Below are 12,870 nucleotides of genomic sequence, written 5' to 3' on the forward strand. Positions count from 1 at the left end.
TTCATTTCATTCCTTTACTTCTTAGTTCATTGCTAGGGACTAGCAATATTTAAGTTTGGGGGTGTGATGAGCACTGAAAAGTGCGCATTTAAACCCGTTAAGCTTAAGCATTCTAGTACCTTTATTTATCTTATTTTGCCGTTTTAGACTTATTACGTGTTATTTATATTTTCAGACACTAATCCCAAAATTAAGCTAACTCAGCCAAATAAGAGCTTAATTGAAGCAATCCTGAGATAAACCAAAGGAGGGAGCAAAGTGGAGAAAGCAAGGAGCAAAAAGGAATCAAAGTTGTGCAGCTGAAAAGTTCGATCGATCCAACTTAGAGTTCGATCGATCGAACATCTATGATCGATCACAGTACTTCTCGATAGATCCAACCTTGGCCTTTGCTGAAATTCCAAGTTCGATCGATCCAACTTAGAGTTCGATCGATCCAACATCTATGATTGATCACAGTACTTCTCGATAGATCCAACCTTGGCCTTTGCTGAAATTCCAAGTTCGATCGATCCAACATCACCTTCGATCGATCGAACCCTATTTTGTCCTATTCAAATGATTGATCTTATCCACAGCTGTACGCCTACCAACCACTTTTGTCCTTTTCCCCATAAATATCTTCGAAATATCTCAGCCTTGTCCTTATCCGGAGGAGTCAGACCATTTCGATCGATTCAAGATGCAGTTCGATCGATCGAACCCATCTTCGATCGATCCAACTTAAGGTTCGATCGATCGAACTTCCTCCAGCGAGAAAAAGTTAAAGTCCAGCTCATTTATTCCGTCCTTCACCCAATCATTGGAGAATATGCCTTGCACGACCACAGCTCATCATAGGGTGTATTTGACCTACCTATATAAGGAATATGATACACTTTTTGGTGGAGAGTCTAGAGTCTCTTGTGACACACATTGAAAATCATCTTGGAGGCTATTCTTGGAGAGGAAGAAGGGCGGAAGCTAGAGCAACCATTGGAGGAGGTCTTCATCTACAAGGAGCAGCCATGGAGTCAGCCCTTGAGGGTTGGATCATCACTACCATGAGTGGCTAGACATCTTCTTAGGGCTAGAGTTAGCCCCAAGCATGCTTTCTATACTCTAATCTTGTGTATTATTGAGGGATTAGTGTTGTATGATACATCTTGATATTCATGTATATATAAATCTTGATTATTTCATGGTTTGTATGGTTTAATGCTTCCAATTTACTATTCTATTCTACCCATATGTCTATGTATGCTAGAGTAGGATATTCATGTGTTTATCTCTAGATTTAGTGTTTTTGATGCATGTCTATGTGTATTGATGCTATAGATCTAGAGATTATCAAGATGATATGCTTAATGAATGCTATTTTGGTTCATTTGATGGTTTATGCCTATTCTTGATGGTTTGTGCCTCTCCCCTAGTCTAGATAGCTTTATTTTCATGCTAGTAGTGTAGATTTAGTGTAGTGGTAGTATAATGTTGGATGAGAGGACAATCTACTCTTGATGTTTGATGTTCCATGCTTGTGAGTCCAAATGGCATATTCCTCTAATATTGTGTTGTATGTGGATTGTGAGCTTAATGAATGATTAATGACTAGTTATGATATGTTGTATCTTTCACATGTGTTTAGACAATTTATTCCTCTCCCAATAGATAAATTGTGGCCTCTCACATGATGTTTAGATAATGCATGTTTAACTAAGTCATCCTTATGGATTGCTTGGACTATGAGCTTAATGAAAGGTTCAATGACTTGATTTGATATTTGTTCTCTTCACATGATGTCTAGACAATATATTCCTCTACCAATAGATGTATTGTGGCCTCACACATGTTGATTGAGACAATTTGCACTTGTTGGGTCACCCTTACCAATTGAATGTCTTTTACACACACAACATTGTTGCAACACATTCATTTCCCTCATTAGTCACTTGATTATGGTTTGGAATAGTATGGTTTGGTGGTGATCTCTACACCCCAAGACCTTTCCTTCTTACTTATTCTTTATCTTAATGCATTTTAATTAATTCTTTTCTAGAAGTAATCAACCAACCCAATTCTCTTTTGCAATCATTTGATACGCTAGAGTTGAAGTTGAAATTCCAACACGTATAATCCTTTGGGACGATCCCTACTCACTCTTGCTACGTTAGTGGTAGTGCTGGTAGTGGTTTTTATAAATTTAAATTTGACATAAAAGGCTTTTCTTGAACCATATATTCACTACATTCAGTTTTGCGTATTGAAACGGCCGTCGTCAAGCCCCCTCTCCCCTTTGGCTCTGCCCCTGGGTAGTAGTTACAAAATATAAAAATTTACTATTTTTTAAAGAGAATTTGGCGCCAATTAAACCCCGGGAGATATGGAAAATAATCAAAATGCGCGCGTATAGAGATAGAAAACAAGTGCTGAGAGAGAGAAAGGGAGAAAGAATGGCTAGACATCCAGATCTCCAAGCCTCCAATTTCTCTCTCCTTAATAGCTTGGATTCTCAGGTAACCCGTCTATTCCCTTTTACGGTGTTCAGTTTGTTTTTCTGCAGAAGATGATATTGTATTTTCTGTTTGGTTGCCCAGAAGATCGATTAAGGAAAAGCAATGAGAAACTTACTCAAGTTCTCTTTTCTTTTTCTCAGCAACCAAATAGAGCATGAAAGCTTCAAAATTTTCTCACTCCTCACAAAATTTATTGGTTTTAGGTTTTGGGTTCTTCTGACTCGCTCTGGCTTCCTTCTGGTTTGTATTAATTCTCTCGGAAAGATCTTTACATTCCAGTTAAACTCGTGCCCTGTTCGCTTGTCCAGAAAACACAAGAAATGATAGGAAAACCTTAGGGTTTTGTTCTTTTCATTTCGTTCTCCTCAATTTCTCGGCAAATGAATGGGGCACCAATGAGAATGTCATATGGTTGGGGAAAATTACTGACTTCTGTTTGTGTTTTCTTTACTTATTTTTTTTTCTCTTTCATTTTTGAACAAGAACCTCCTGACATCAGAAATTGGTTCTCGAGCTATGTGTATGAGTCTCCGGAATCGAATAGAGGTGATGATTTTGAAGGTTGTGATGGTTTTAAGGGAAGTAATGGCGAGAAAGAGGGGTTTGATATTGAAGTGGGCAACAAAGAAAAAGAAGAGAATTTAAGGGTGCTCAGAATAGTAGGAAAAAGCGATGAAGTAGTTGTTGATGAAAAGGTAGCTTCAAATGGGTTTGTTAAAGGGATTGACTTTGTTGAAGATAGCGAGTGTGCAAGGAAGGTACAATTTTTTAACTTCTCTTTGCCGTTTTGTTTTATTATGTTTTAAATTAAAAAACATCATCTACTTCACACTAATATCCTTCAAATTTTTAATATATTATTATTAATTTTTTTTGGGTGTAATTATGATTTTATTCAATACTTGATGACTTTGGTTGGATTGTAATTAGATTAATCTTAGATGAAACTGTGGTACATAAATTGGTGGGATATATGCACTCGGGCATACGGTCAGCCGTGAAGTGATAATGAAATAATCATCCCTTGTATATAAGGCCTTAACACTGATGATACACATATTGGGAATTTTCTTTAATTATTGTAGAGTTGGAATTTGATATCAAACTTCCATTGCTAAAGAGAAAAAGGAAACAAGTTCAATTTTAGGGTTTATGTTCCTTGTTGATCATTAAGTCAACTATTTTTTAAATCTATTTCCTGCTTTGCATATAAGATGGAGAATCTAGGACCACCTTCAGTTACAGGAATAGACAATGACGACATAGATTATACATTGAACATAGTTTGATACAGTATTTCCTTATTCTTATTTATATTGAACAATAAAGAGAAAAATATATATATTACCACTCCTTAACTTGCTTCTTCCATTCTGTTTGGAGTACAAAGGTTGAGATGCAAGTGCAAGGTTCACAGCTTATGGTAGTTTTCAGTACTTTTTTTTGGTGGATGAAAAATTTCTTTATTGGTTGATGATGTCCTAAATAAAAAGTGGATTCGATGTCAATGAACAATTTTATTTTATTGGTTGTCTTAAATGGTATTCGAGCCTTGGTTATAGGAGGTCTTGAGTAAAAATCTGTGTCCTACTTGTGCAAGTTTGCATTTATTTTGTTCAGCCTGCTTATCTCTTCAGTCTTCATGTGCAATAAGTAGTTGTACATGAGAAAATTGTTTTGTTCATTCTGTAACAGTTAAAGTTTTTTTGATAATTAGTTTACCCCTACGTTGTATACACTTGGTGAAAGAAAATTTAAAAGATGGTTAAGGATGAAATTTACCAAAATTGAGAGGAAAGTTGAGCTTGAACTTTGAAGGCAATTTTGGATCAAACTCATCACAAAAGAAGTGGAGTTCATACACTATGCATGCCACTATCTGCTAGTAATGTTATTAGTGGATAGTAAAAAAAGTTTGAAAATCACCTACTCAGTTGGATTCTTGTTTTTTCACTATATATTATTTGTCTTTTTAAATGAAAATGACAATAAATGTTTAAAAAACATATGAAATATATGACATATCATCGACGTAGACATAAGAGGTTGTGATTATTGATGACTTCATAGTATATTAAGCCTCCCAGATTACGAGTTTATTTAGTGATTCGGAAGTCAGTACATCACCTCTAACTTGAATTTGACTTAATGTTCCAGAAATATAGATCACTAATTGATGCTGTCTGAAATGGCCGTTTAGCTGCTTCAAGTGATTTTTTTATTAAATTTACTGAAACCTTTTCTTTTCCTTATTATTATTATTATTATTTATAAATAGAGGCAAATCAAAAAAATTTTGATTTACCTATAAAAAAATTTTTCATCCATGCCATCCAGTCATTCCTTTTATCTACTTCAGGGGGAACTTGTATGGTGTGCCTCAATCCTTAAGTGAAGGTAATGTCTACCAAGTAACTTTTGTTAGGTCGAAGCATTTATGCTGTTTGCAGATTACATGACCTCAAGCTCCAATGAACTTGAGCTTACTATTTATAAGTCCTCTTGGCAATATATTATTAGAAGGTTTCACTAGTTAAATGATCTTATCATCAGTATGCAGACTTGTGGTGGTCTAACGAATCAATTACAAAATGTTCACGTCTCGACCTCAAAGTTGTGACTTTTCTTTCTTCAATATCTTTTCTCGAGTTTTCTTTTTGTTTTCCTTAACACAGGTGTCTGCTACAGATTTTATTTTCTATCTCACTGCTTAGAAAATTTTGGAAAACAAAAGAACTCAATATCTTTTACTAGATTGAGTTCAAAGTACTAAGATTAATAAGTAATATATTTCCTTTTCAACTACTTCTCTTTAACTAAACAGTTAAACTTAAAATTTTTAGATGTCACTCAAATTTAAATTTTTTTTATTACTATTTCTTTTTCCTGTTGCAGGTTTTGGATTCTTCAGATTCTCTCTCGCTTTCCTCTGGTTTGTAAAACTTTTCCCCATTTTTTTTTTCAAATTCCAACAAATGCTCAGTTTGGTCCCTGCAAAACCATAGGAAAAGAAATGAAAGTTGGAACCTTATGAGTGGTTGGTTTTGGACATTGGAGTGGCTGCTGTTAGTCCAAGTTTCTTTACCTTCCTTACTTTTCAGCGACCAAACCGAGCACCAATCAAACTGTCTAGGAAGTGCTAACTTCTCTCTTTATTTATTGGTTTATCAGAGCCTCCCAACCTTAAAAATTGGTTCTCAAGCTATGTGTATGAATCTCCGGTATTGGATACAAGCGATGATTTTGGACTTTCTTATCTTGAAGAAAGTGAATGTGACACAGAGGGATTTAATGCTGGAAAGAGCAGCAAAAGAAAAGAAGAGAATTTGAAAGAATCTACCAGAGCTGGGAAAAGGGATGAATTGCTTGCTGCTGAGAAGATGGATTTTAATGGGTTTGTTAAATGTAACAACTCATTTGAAGGAAGAAAGAATGATCACCGCTATGTACGGAAGGTGCTCTTCTTTATCTATTCTTCTCCCCTTTTGTTCTTTCTGCATTTCATAATTATTATTAAAATGTAATTCGTAGTACTGTTCTTCACTAATGGAAGTTCTGTTATACATTTGAAGATTGTAACCTAGCGGCAGAGCACCGGGTCTTAATCTCCTGTGAAGGCCTATGTCATGAAATTTAATTGGATTATCAAGAACCTTCCATATAGTTTATTTCTTATGGGATTTGACTGAGTTTTACGTAGTGTAACTGAGTAAAATTTTTCATACCTATTGGTTATGTTGATCTGGACTACAAATTTTAATCCAATGATACATTCACAACCTTGACGTCTCTCAGCGTTGGGGTGGGGAGGGTGGGTAATTAAATCTTAATTAACTAGAAATGTTTTTCAGCTTTAAAGATGCAGCTGTTATATATTTTCTTCCTAAGCTAATGTTTGTTTTTTGGAACTTTAGGGCAACCATGGGGTTGATGGGTGCAAAAACTCTGGTGTCCTGAATGACTTGCCTTTGAGAAGGATTTCTGAAGACATCTTGGAAGAAGAAACAGCACAAAATCCTTATATTGATGCAGCCAAAGCTGTTGAAAATTCAAGTGCAAAATCTCCAAGAAAGTCGCTTTATGGGAGGGACTTCACAGCAAAACTCTTGGAAGGTAAATTTCAAACCGAAAATGTTGGGATTCAACCTCCTGGAAGTAAATTGGATTTGGTTGCGGTAAATGGAGATTCAATGAGAAAACCAACTAGTGGAAGCAATAACAAAGAAAATGATGGACATGACTTTGCTGGAAGTGGTTTCATTTCTACAAAAAAGAGCAGTAGTAAAGGAAATGATGAGAACTCTTTGAAAAGGCCATTTGTTGTTCAATCTGTGTCCTCGAGAAACAGGAGTTCAGTTTCACCGGCTAGTGACAAGGATGCTATCATAGCAAGAAAAGTATTATCAGAAACGACCAATATTCAACGTTCTGATGCGCTGGAAATCGCTGGAAAATGGCGGTGTCCCCAGAAAAATAAGCCACATCTTGGCCCTCCTTTAAAGCAGCTCCGACTTGAGCAATGGGTTCGTCGAATGTGAAAGTATCATCTGTAGGATTGTAGGAACATCAGCTTGAATGTTTGGTATATGGGTCCTAATTGAGAAAGTAATAGCCTGTTAATTTATTGTCTGTTGTACATTTGGCCTATCAATTCATGGCTTTGTATGATCTTTCTAAATTGGTGGAGCTCCTAGGCAATGTGAACAGGAAGAATTGTTACCCTGCTGATACACTAAGATCATTGGAATTGCATAATCAGCTCTGTATCTCTTTAACTCTGTATTGAGCTCTTATTTTGTTTTGGAATAAATAAATAAAACAAGGTCTCTTGTGTTTCATTTCTTTATGTTAATGAAAGTTTTGTTTCTGCAGAGCTTGAAACCAACTTCTCCGCCTCGGAACTGGAAATGGATCTACAATGAAAGCACAGGATCCTCAAGAGGTTAAACTTGAGGATCGCTTAGGAATTAATCCAAGTAAAACATGCAGTGCAAGACAGTGAATTTGAGAGTATTTATCATATGGATGACATAGAATTATGTGTTTTGTAGATATATTGAAATTAAAATGTGCTTTTAACTAAACCAATAGAATGACCTACATCAATAAGCATTACGGAATGACTTAATTAGTAGAGTGCCAAACACTCTAAACTAGTTTAGTGTTCAACAAGGGTGAACAAATATTTCGTCAATCTGGTCCGAATCAATTCGATCCTTGTGGTTCAGTTGGGTTTTCATATCTTATGGTTCGGTGATGGTTTAGAAAAATAGCAATCCGCTATTTACGGTTCGATTAATGGATTGGGTCCTGAAAAAATCGATACGATCCGTTAACCGAACCGATCCGTCACCTTAATTATATATTTTGTTTTGTTCTATTTGGATAATTTATATTTGGTATTGTAATATTATTTTTACTTTTGGATAATTTACAACTCTATTTTGTTATTAGGTAATTTAAGTTTGTGGGCTGCCATTTGAGTTAAATAATAAAGGTCCGCCCCTTTAAGGGACATATGCAACCGACCCCGGCCAACAACAGGTTCTACCACTACATGGCCCAATCATAAAGAGTTTGCTCTTGGTTCAGAAGCAAGGCGTCCTTGACATATATATGTTAAAAAGTCCGTTACAGGTTTTTAATTATTAATTTAATATTTTAATGAGCCATAAAGTGTAATCATATTGGGCTGTTTGAAAGCCCAATCCGTGTAAACTAAACCGATCTGATTCGTTATTTCACGAATCGATTTGAAGGTCTCCACGGATCGGTTCGGTTTCAAATTTCACCAATCTGTGGAGACCGAATTGGTTTGAATTTTATTCCCAAACTAAACCGATCCAATCCGTGATCAACCTTAGTGTTCAGGTACCTTCTTTCCGTCATTGTCCAAAAAATTATATTATTCTTTTTTGTCTAAAGTTGTAATTGTCTTTATTTCGAAAGGTATCTAAAATAATATTAATTTAAAACAAACACTATCATATATGTTTTGTTCCTATTTTTCAACACATGTTGTTTATTTTTATTTTACTTATTAGTGTTGGTAAACTATAAGTATATCGTATATATTTAAAATGAGAATTTTATTTTGGTATCTTTCACTCACCTCTCATGAGTTATAGAACAATTATTTGTATTAATTTTATATTTCAAATTTACATTTTTGTTAGATATATATCTCTTGAATGCCATTAATAAGGTATCATGATTTTACCTTTTCAACCTTAATCATTACTATTATACTATATTAATTAAAAAGTGAAGTTATAATGAATTTAATTTTGTTGAACGTCAAACTATTAATTATTATCTCTGTTTCTACAATTTATTTAAATATATTTATTATTTATTTTCAATTTAATTTTTTATTTTAAACCCAACAGTTTCTACCATTTCAAAAGTTGAAGAGACGGTCCACTTTCCAGGCAATAGCAAAATCTTCGAAACCCTACTTCCCTCCACTATTCGATTTGAAAAGACCCAATTTACATCATGGAAGTATCAGAGTAATCGAACCCTCCTTTTGGATTCTTCTTGTGGATGCGTTCGAATTCAGAGACTCTCCAACTCCGATTCCGGTAACGTAATTACATATCTCATGCACTCGCAAACATACACATATATATACACACATGTATTGCTTCAATGTTATAGATTATTTTGGGTTGGCTTTAATACCATAACGACTAAAATTAGGGAGAGTGGTAGACAACCCACTTTTTATTTTTTATTTATTTATTTATTTTTCAATAATTGTTTGACTAAAATTATTTGAAAGTAATTGAATTTTCTTTTGAGAATGCATATGAGTTGAGACAGGTATTATAGACTGATCGCTTAAAGTCTCTTGCATATATGATTTTGCATAGAAGACCTTGAATATGTTATTTTGTTTCTTTAAATAAAATTAATAGATATTGGGGGAAAAATGCGCCTGTGCTGCAAGTTTCCCAAGAAGAACTGAGAATTAAAGAAATAAAAAAATGAGAGGAATAAAAGAATCCAGCAATTAACTGATATTGCATTTTTTATTTCTTTAGTTCTTAGTTCTTGGGAAACTTGCAGCACCGCCACCAAGCACATTTTTTCCGACACGTACATGGGTATGAAATGTGTCATAGTTCCTCTAGTTATGGTAGCAGAAAATTTGTTTGTTAGGAAGAGTTCTAACATAGAAGATAGGTAGAATCTATCTTCCTTTGATCATATTCCAATTAGTTTCATTTAATCAAAGTTAAATTATTATGGTGTAGAAGGCAGGAGCTAAAGAGGGCAACTGAAGATAACATGGAATGAAATCATATGAGATGATTTAAATAGTCAAATATAAGGCAATGATGAATCGATGATGATTGAGTACTTTAACAAATAATAGTATGATTTTTATACTTTAACAAATAATAGTACGATATGGGTTGGCTTTCCGAGCCTCATATGGGTAGGGATGAAGGATTGGGTCTCTGTAGGCCGGATGGAGATATGATGCTGAGGCCACAGATGGATTCTTTGATTGCTGTTTCCGACAAGACGACAGTTTGCGTTTGAAAGGATTTTCACATTACCCTTAGCGACGACTGACGAGTCAGTTGCTCTGTTGGTTCAGGAACTGAAAAAACACAGGACTCTGTCCGTTGATCATACCGTTGCTCCGGACACTTAGTTTGATGGAAAGGAAAGGATGGTGGGGCGGACAGTGTTGTTGACTAGATGTCCTGTGTTGGTGAGGAGGAGAAGATGGATGATGGTGTAGGAGAGGTGTTGAGGGATGAGCAGAGTGGGGCGCTTGACATGATTTTGTGGGCCAAGGAAGGACATCCAAACTTGGGGGTGGTTGATCCCCTTGTGAGACCGGAAGGTATGGAGAGTGATGATGCTAGGCAGGACTGTGTTGACGTAGGCAAGGAGTGGGTTAATGAACATATTGGTGTTGCTAGTGAGCTATTGGGTGTCTCCTTTAACGGTAACTGTAATCAAGCATTGTCAGTTCTTCATCCGATGGTGGAGGGGAGAGAAGGGGAGATGATGAAGAAGTCTAGGTGGGGGGTCAAAGGAAGAGGACCTCCCCCTCTTGGAAAGGGGAAATGGAGGTGAGAAATATTCTCTCTTATGGTTTTTTTTTTTTGATAAATAAAAGTTGATTAGAAGAGCGTTCAAAAGGGCAACGCGTCCCTAATACAAAAAACTACGCGTCCCTATAAGGAATGGGGGAGGGGGGTAACGGAGGGGTGATTGACATTGTTTCCTCATGAAGCTACGACTCATTTCTTGGAATGTTCGTGGTGTAAATGACCCTGACGAGAGGAAGGTGGTGAAGTTGGCAGTGAGAAAATGGGGGGCTCATGTGGTTTGTTTGCAAGAAATGAGGTTGCTTCGATGGCGGATAGGGTGGTTAAGCTAAGCAATATATATTAACACACACATTAAATGTGTCGTATGTAACAACCAATTTGGTTATATTAAGTGAATTTTAAATTTTAAAAGAAAAACTTATCTATATATCGTGAAATCACGGTTGTCACAACATCTCTATCATATTGCCAACACTGCGCCAATAGTATATGGCATGCATATATTTTAACAGCATACCATATGATGTCGTTATACTTATTCCCTATTAAATAATAGAGAAGACAACTTTTCATAATCATTACCCCTTTACCTTCCTAAACCATGAAACTTGTACAGCTTTTGGTGTTATTAATTTTTAACTCTATCAACAATTTATGGAGAAATCGCGTTATCTTAACGTTCGCTATCAATTTTCATTTTGCACACCATTCTACCAATCATTTAAGTTGCTTGCTAGGATAAAGAGGGAGGGGGTGGGGAACTAGATGGCATTGGATGGGTGACTCGTCTTAGCAAGACAACCAAGGGCATAACTACATGGGGACTAAGCGGGTCTGTGGCCTCCCAACATTTTAAAAAAACTAGGAAGTGGGTTATTTATTCAATAATATGAAAATATTTGATGTGTGGTCCCCAAACCATAAAGAAACCTCATTTTGGGCCTCCTTTTGTCTTGCTTTTGAAAGTCTTCATTTTGGGAGAGGTAAAAAATGCAAATATTTCTAGTATTCCCATTCTTCTCGTTTTGTACTCTTAAAAGTGTTGAAATACTTTGTTTGTAAATAATCTACTTATATCTTATTTTTAACTGACAATCTATACTAACACTTCTATTCTAAAAGAAACAGTGATAATCTTTTTCCCAACTACTTTGGGATGACTTCATGAATCGTATTTTTCCATTCAGCTCTATCTAAGGCGATGACCTTGGTGGTCAAACCACACTCTACCAACATGAATTTTGACTTTCCTATTCCCTTATATTACACTCAATCACTCTTTTTAAATGGCACAATTAAACGTCTTCGTTGCACATGTTCAAAGTGTCTTAACCGATTTTCTCTCATTTTCTCTACAATTAGTGCTACTCCAACCATCTCATGAATGTGATCATTCCTAATTTTATCATTTTTAGTGTTATTACACATCCATTTCAACATTTGCATTTCTACCATGCTTGCTTTTTTCATATGTTGTTTCCTAGCTGCCAAACATTCTGTCCCATAGAGTACGACTGGCCTAATATATGTTCTATAGAACTTCGCTTGCATTCTTTTTGTTAGTTGCGTTGATCACACAACATACTAAGTGTCCGTTTGTCGTTGCTGTTGTAATGGTAAAAGTGCTTTTATTAGTAGAGCCGTCATAAAAGTGCTGTCAGTAAAAACATGTTAGGTGTTTGGTGATGCATTATATATATCCCTTTTAATACTTAAAGCACTGTTAATTTTTTTTGGTAACAATATTGCTTAAAACAATTTTATTACTAATTCTACTCTATTACCCATACAATAATATATGTGTGCATTAGCCAAACACAATTTCATTCTCTTAAATCAACAGCTCAAAAATACTCTTTATTAAACGGTTGATTCCTAACCAAAAAATAAATAAATAAAATCTTCAAATACTACGTATGTCTTTGAAAAATCCAAGTTAGAATTTTTTAGCAAAATGTAATTTACAAAATATTTATAATTTAGAATATTATAAGCTAAATGCAAAAATGTAAAATTGGGTTATAAATGTAAAAATGGAAAATTGGGCTATAAATATCCAAAGGAGATTGGATATGAAATCAGGCTAGTAATAGTAGTCCTCACAGTATTGCAATGCTCATTTCTAAATGTTCAATATATATATATATATATATATATATATATATATATATATATAATATAATATTTGTAAGATAGGTGTTATACGATGATAGAGTCTTAACTAAACACTTTCATTTACTTGTACGTTATTATCGCAGATAGCCTTTTTATTTACTTATATATATATATATATTTATTACGAA

At 35.0% G+C, this 12,870-nt stretch overlaps 1 protein-coding gene across 1 annotated transcript; it reads left to right on the plus strand.

The window, feature by feature from the left end:
- Positions 1 to 2,314: 2,314 nt before the first annotated feature.
- LOC132284472 (uncharacterized) lies at positions 2,315 to 7,310 on the plus strand. Its single transcript, XM_059786583.1, has 6 exons — positions 2,315 to 2,492; positions 2,696 to 2,732; positions 2,976 to 3,250; positions 5,388 to 5,424; positions 5,664 to 5,947; positions 6,407 to 7,310. The coding sequence occupies exons 1-6, from the start codon at positions 2,376 to 2,378 to the stop codon at positions 7,028 to 7,030; spliced, it is 1,374 nt and encodes a 457-aa protein (XP_059642566.1). The 5' UTR covers positions 2,315 to 2,375; the 3' UTR covers positions 7,031 to 7,310.
- The last annotated feature ends 5,560 nt before the right edge of the window (positions 7,311 to 12,870 follow it).

This window comes from Cornus florida, unplaced genomic scaffold, assembly GCF_030987335.1.
Source record: "Cornus florida cultivar Cherokee Brave unplaced genomic scaffold, ASM3098733v1 CherokeeBrave_3.0.0_Hap2_Chr11, whole genome shotgun sequence".
NCBI lineage: Eukaryota > Viridiplantae > Streptophyta > Magnoliopsida > Cornales > Cornaceae > Cornus > Cornus florida.

Excerpts from the sequence above, each read along its gene's own strand:
- LOC132284472 (XM_059786583.1), top strand. The coding sequence starts at position 2,376 with ATGCGCGCGTATAGAGATAGAAAACAAGTGCTGAGAGAGAGAAAGGGA. Across the intron at positions 2,493-2,695 it reads TTAATAGCTTGGATTCTCAG|GTTTTGGGTTCTTCTGACTC; the intron begins GTAACCCGTCTA and ends TATTGGTTTTAG. Across the intron at positions 3,251-5,387 it reads ATAGCGAGTGTGCAAGGAAG|GTTTTGGATTCTTCAGATTC; the intron begins GTACAATTTTTT and ends TTCCTGTTGCAG.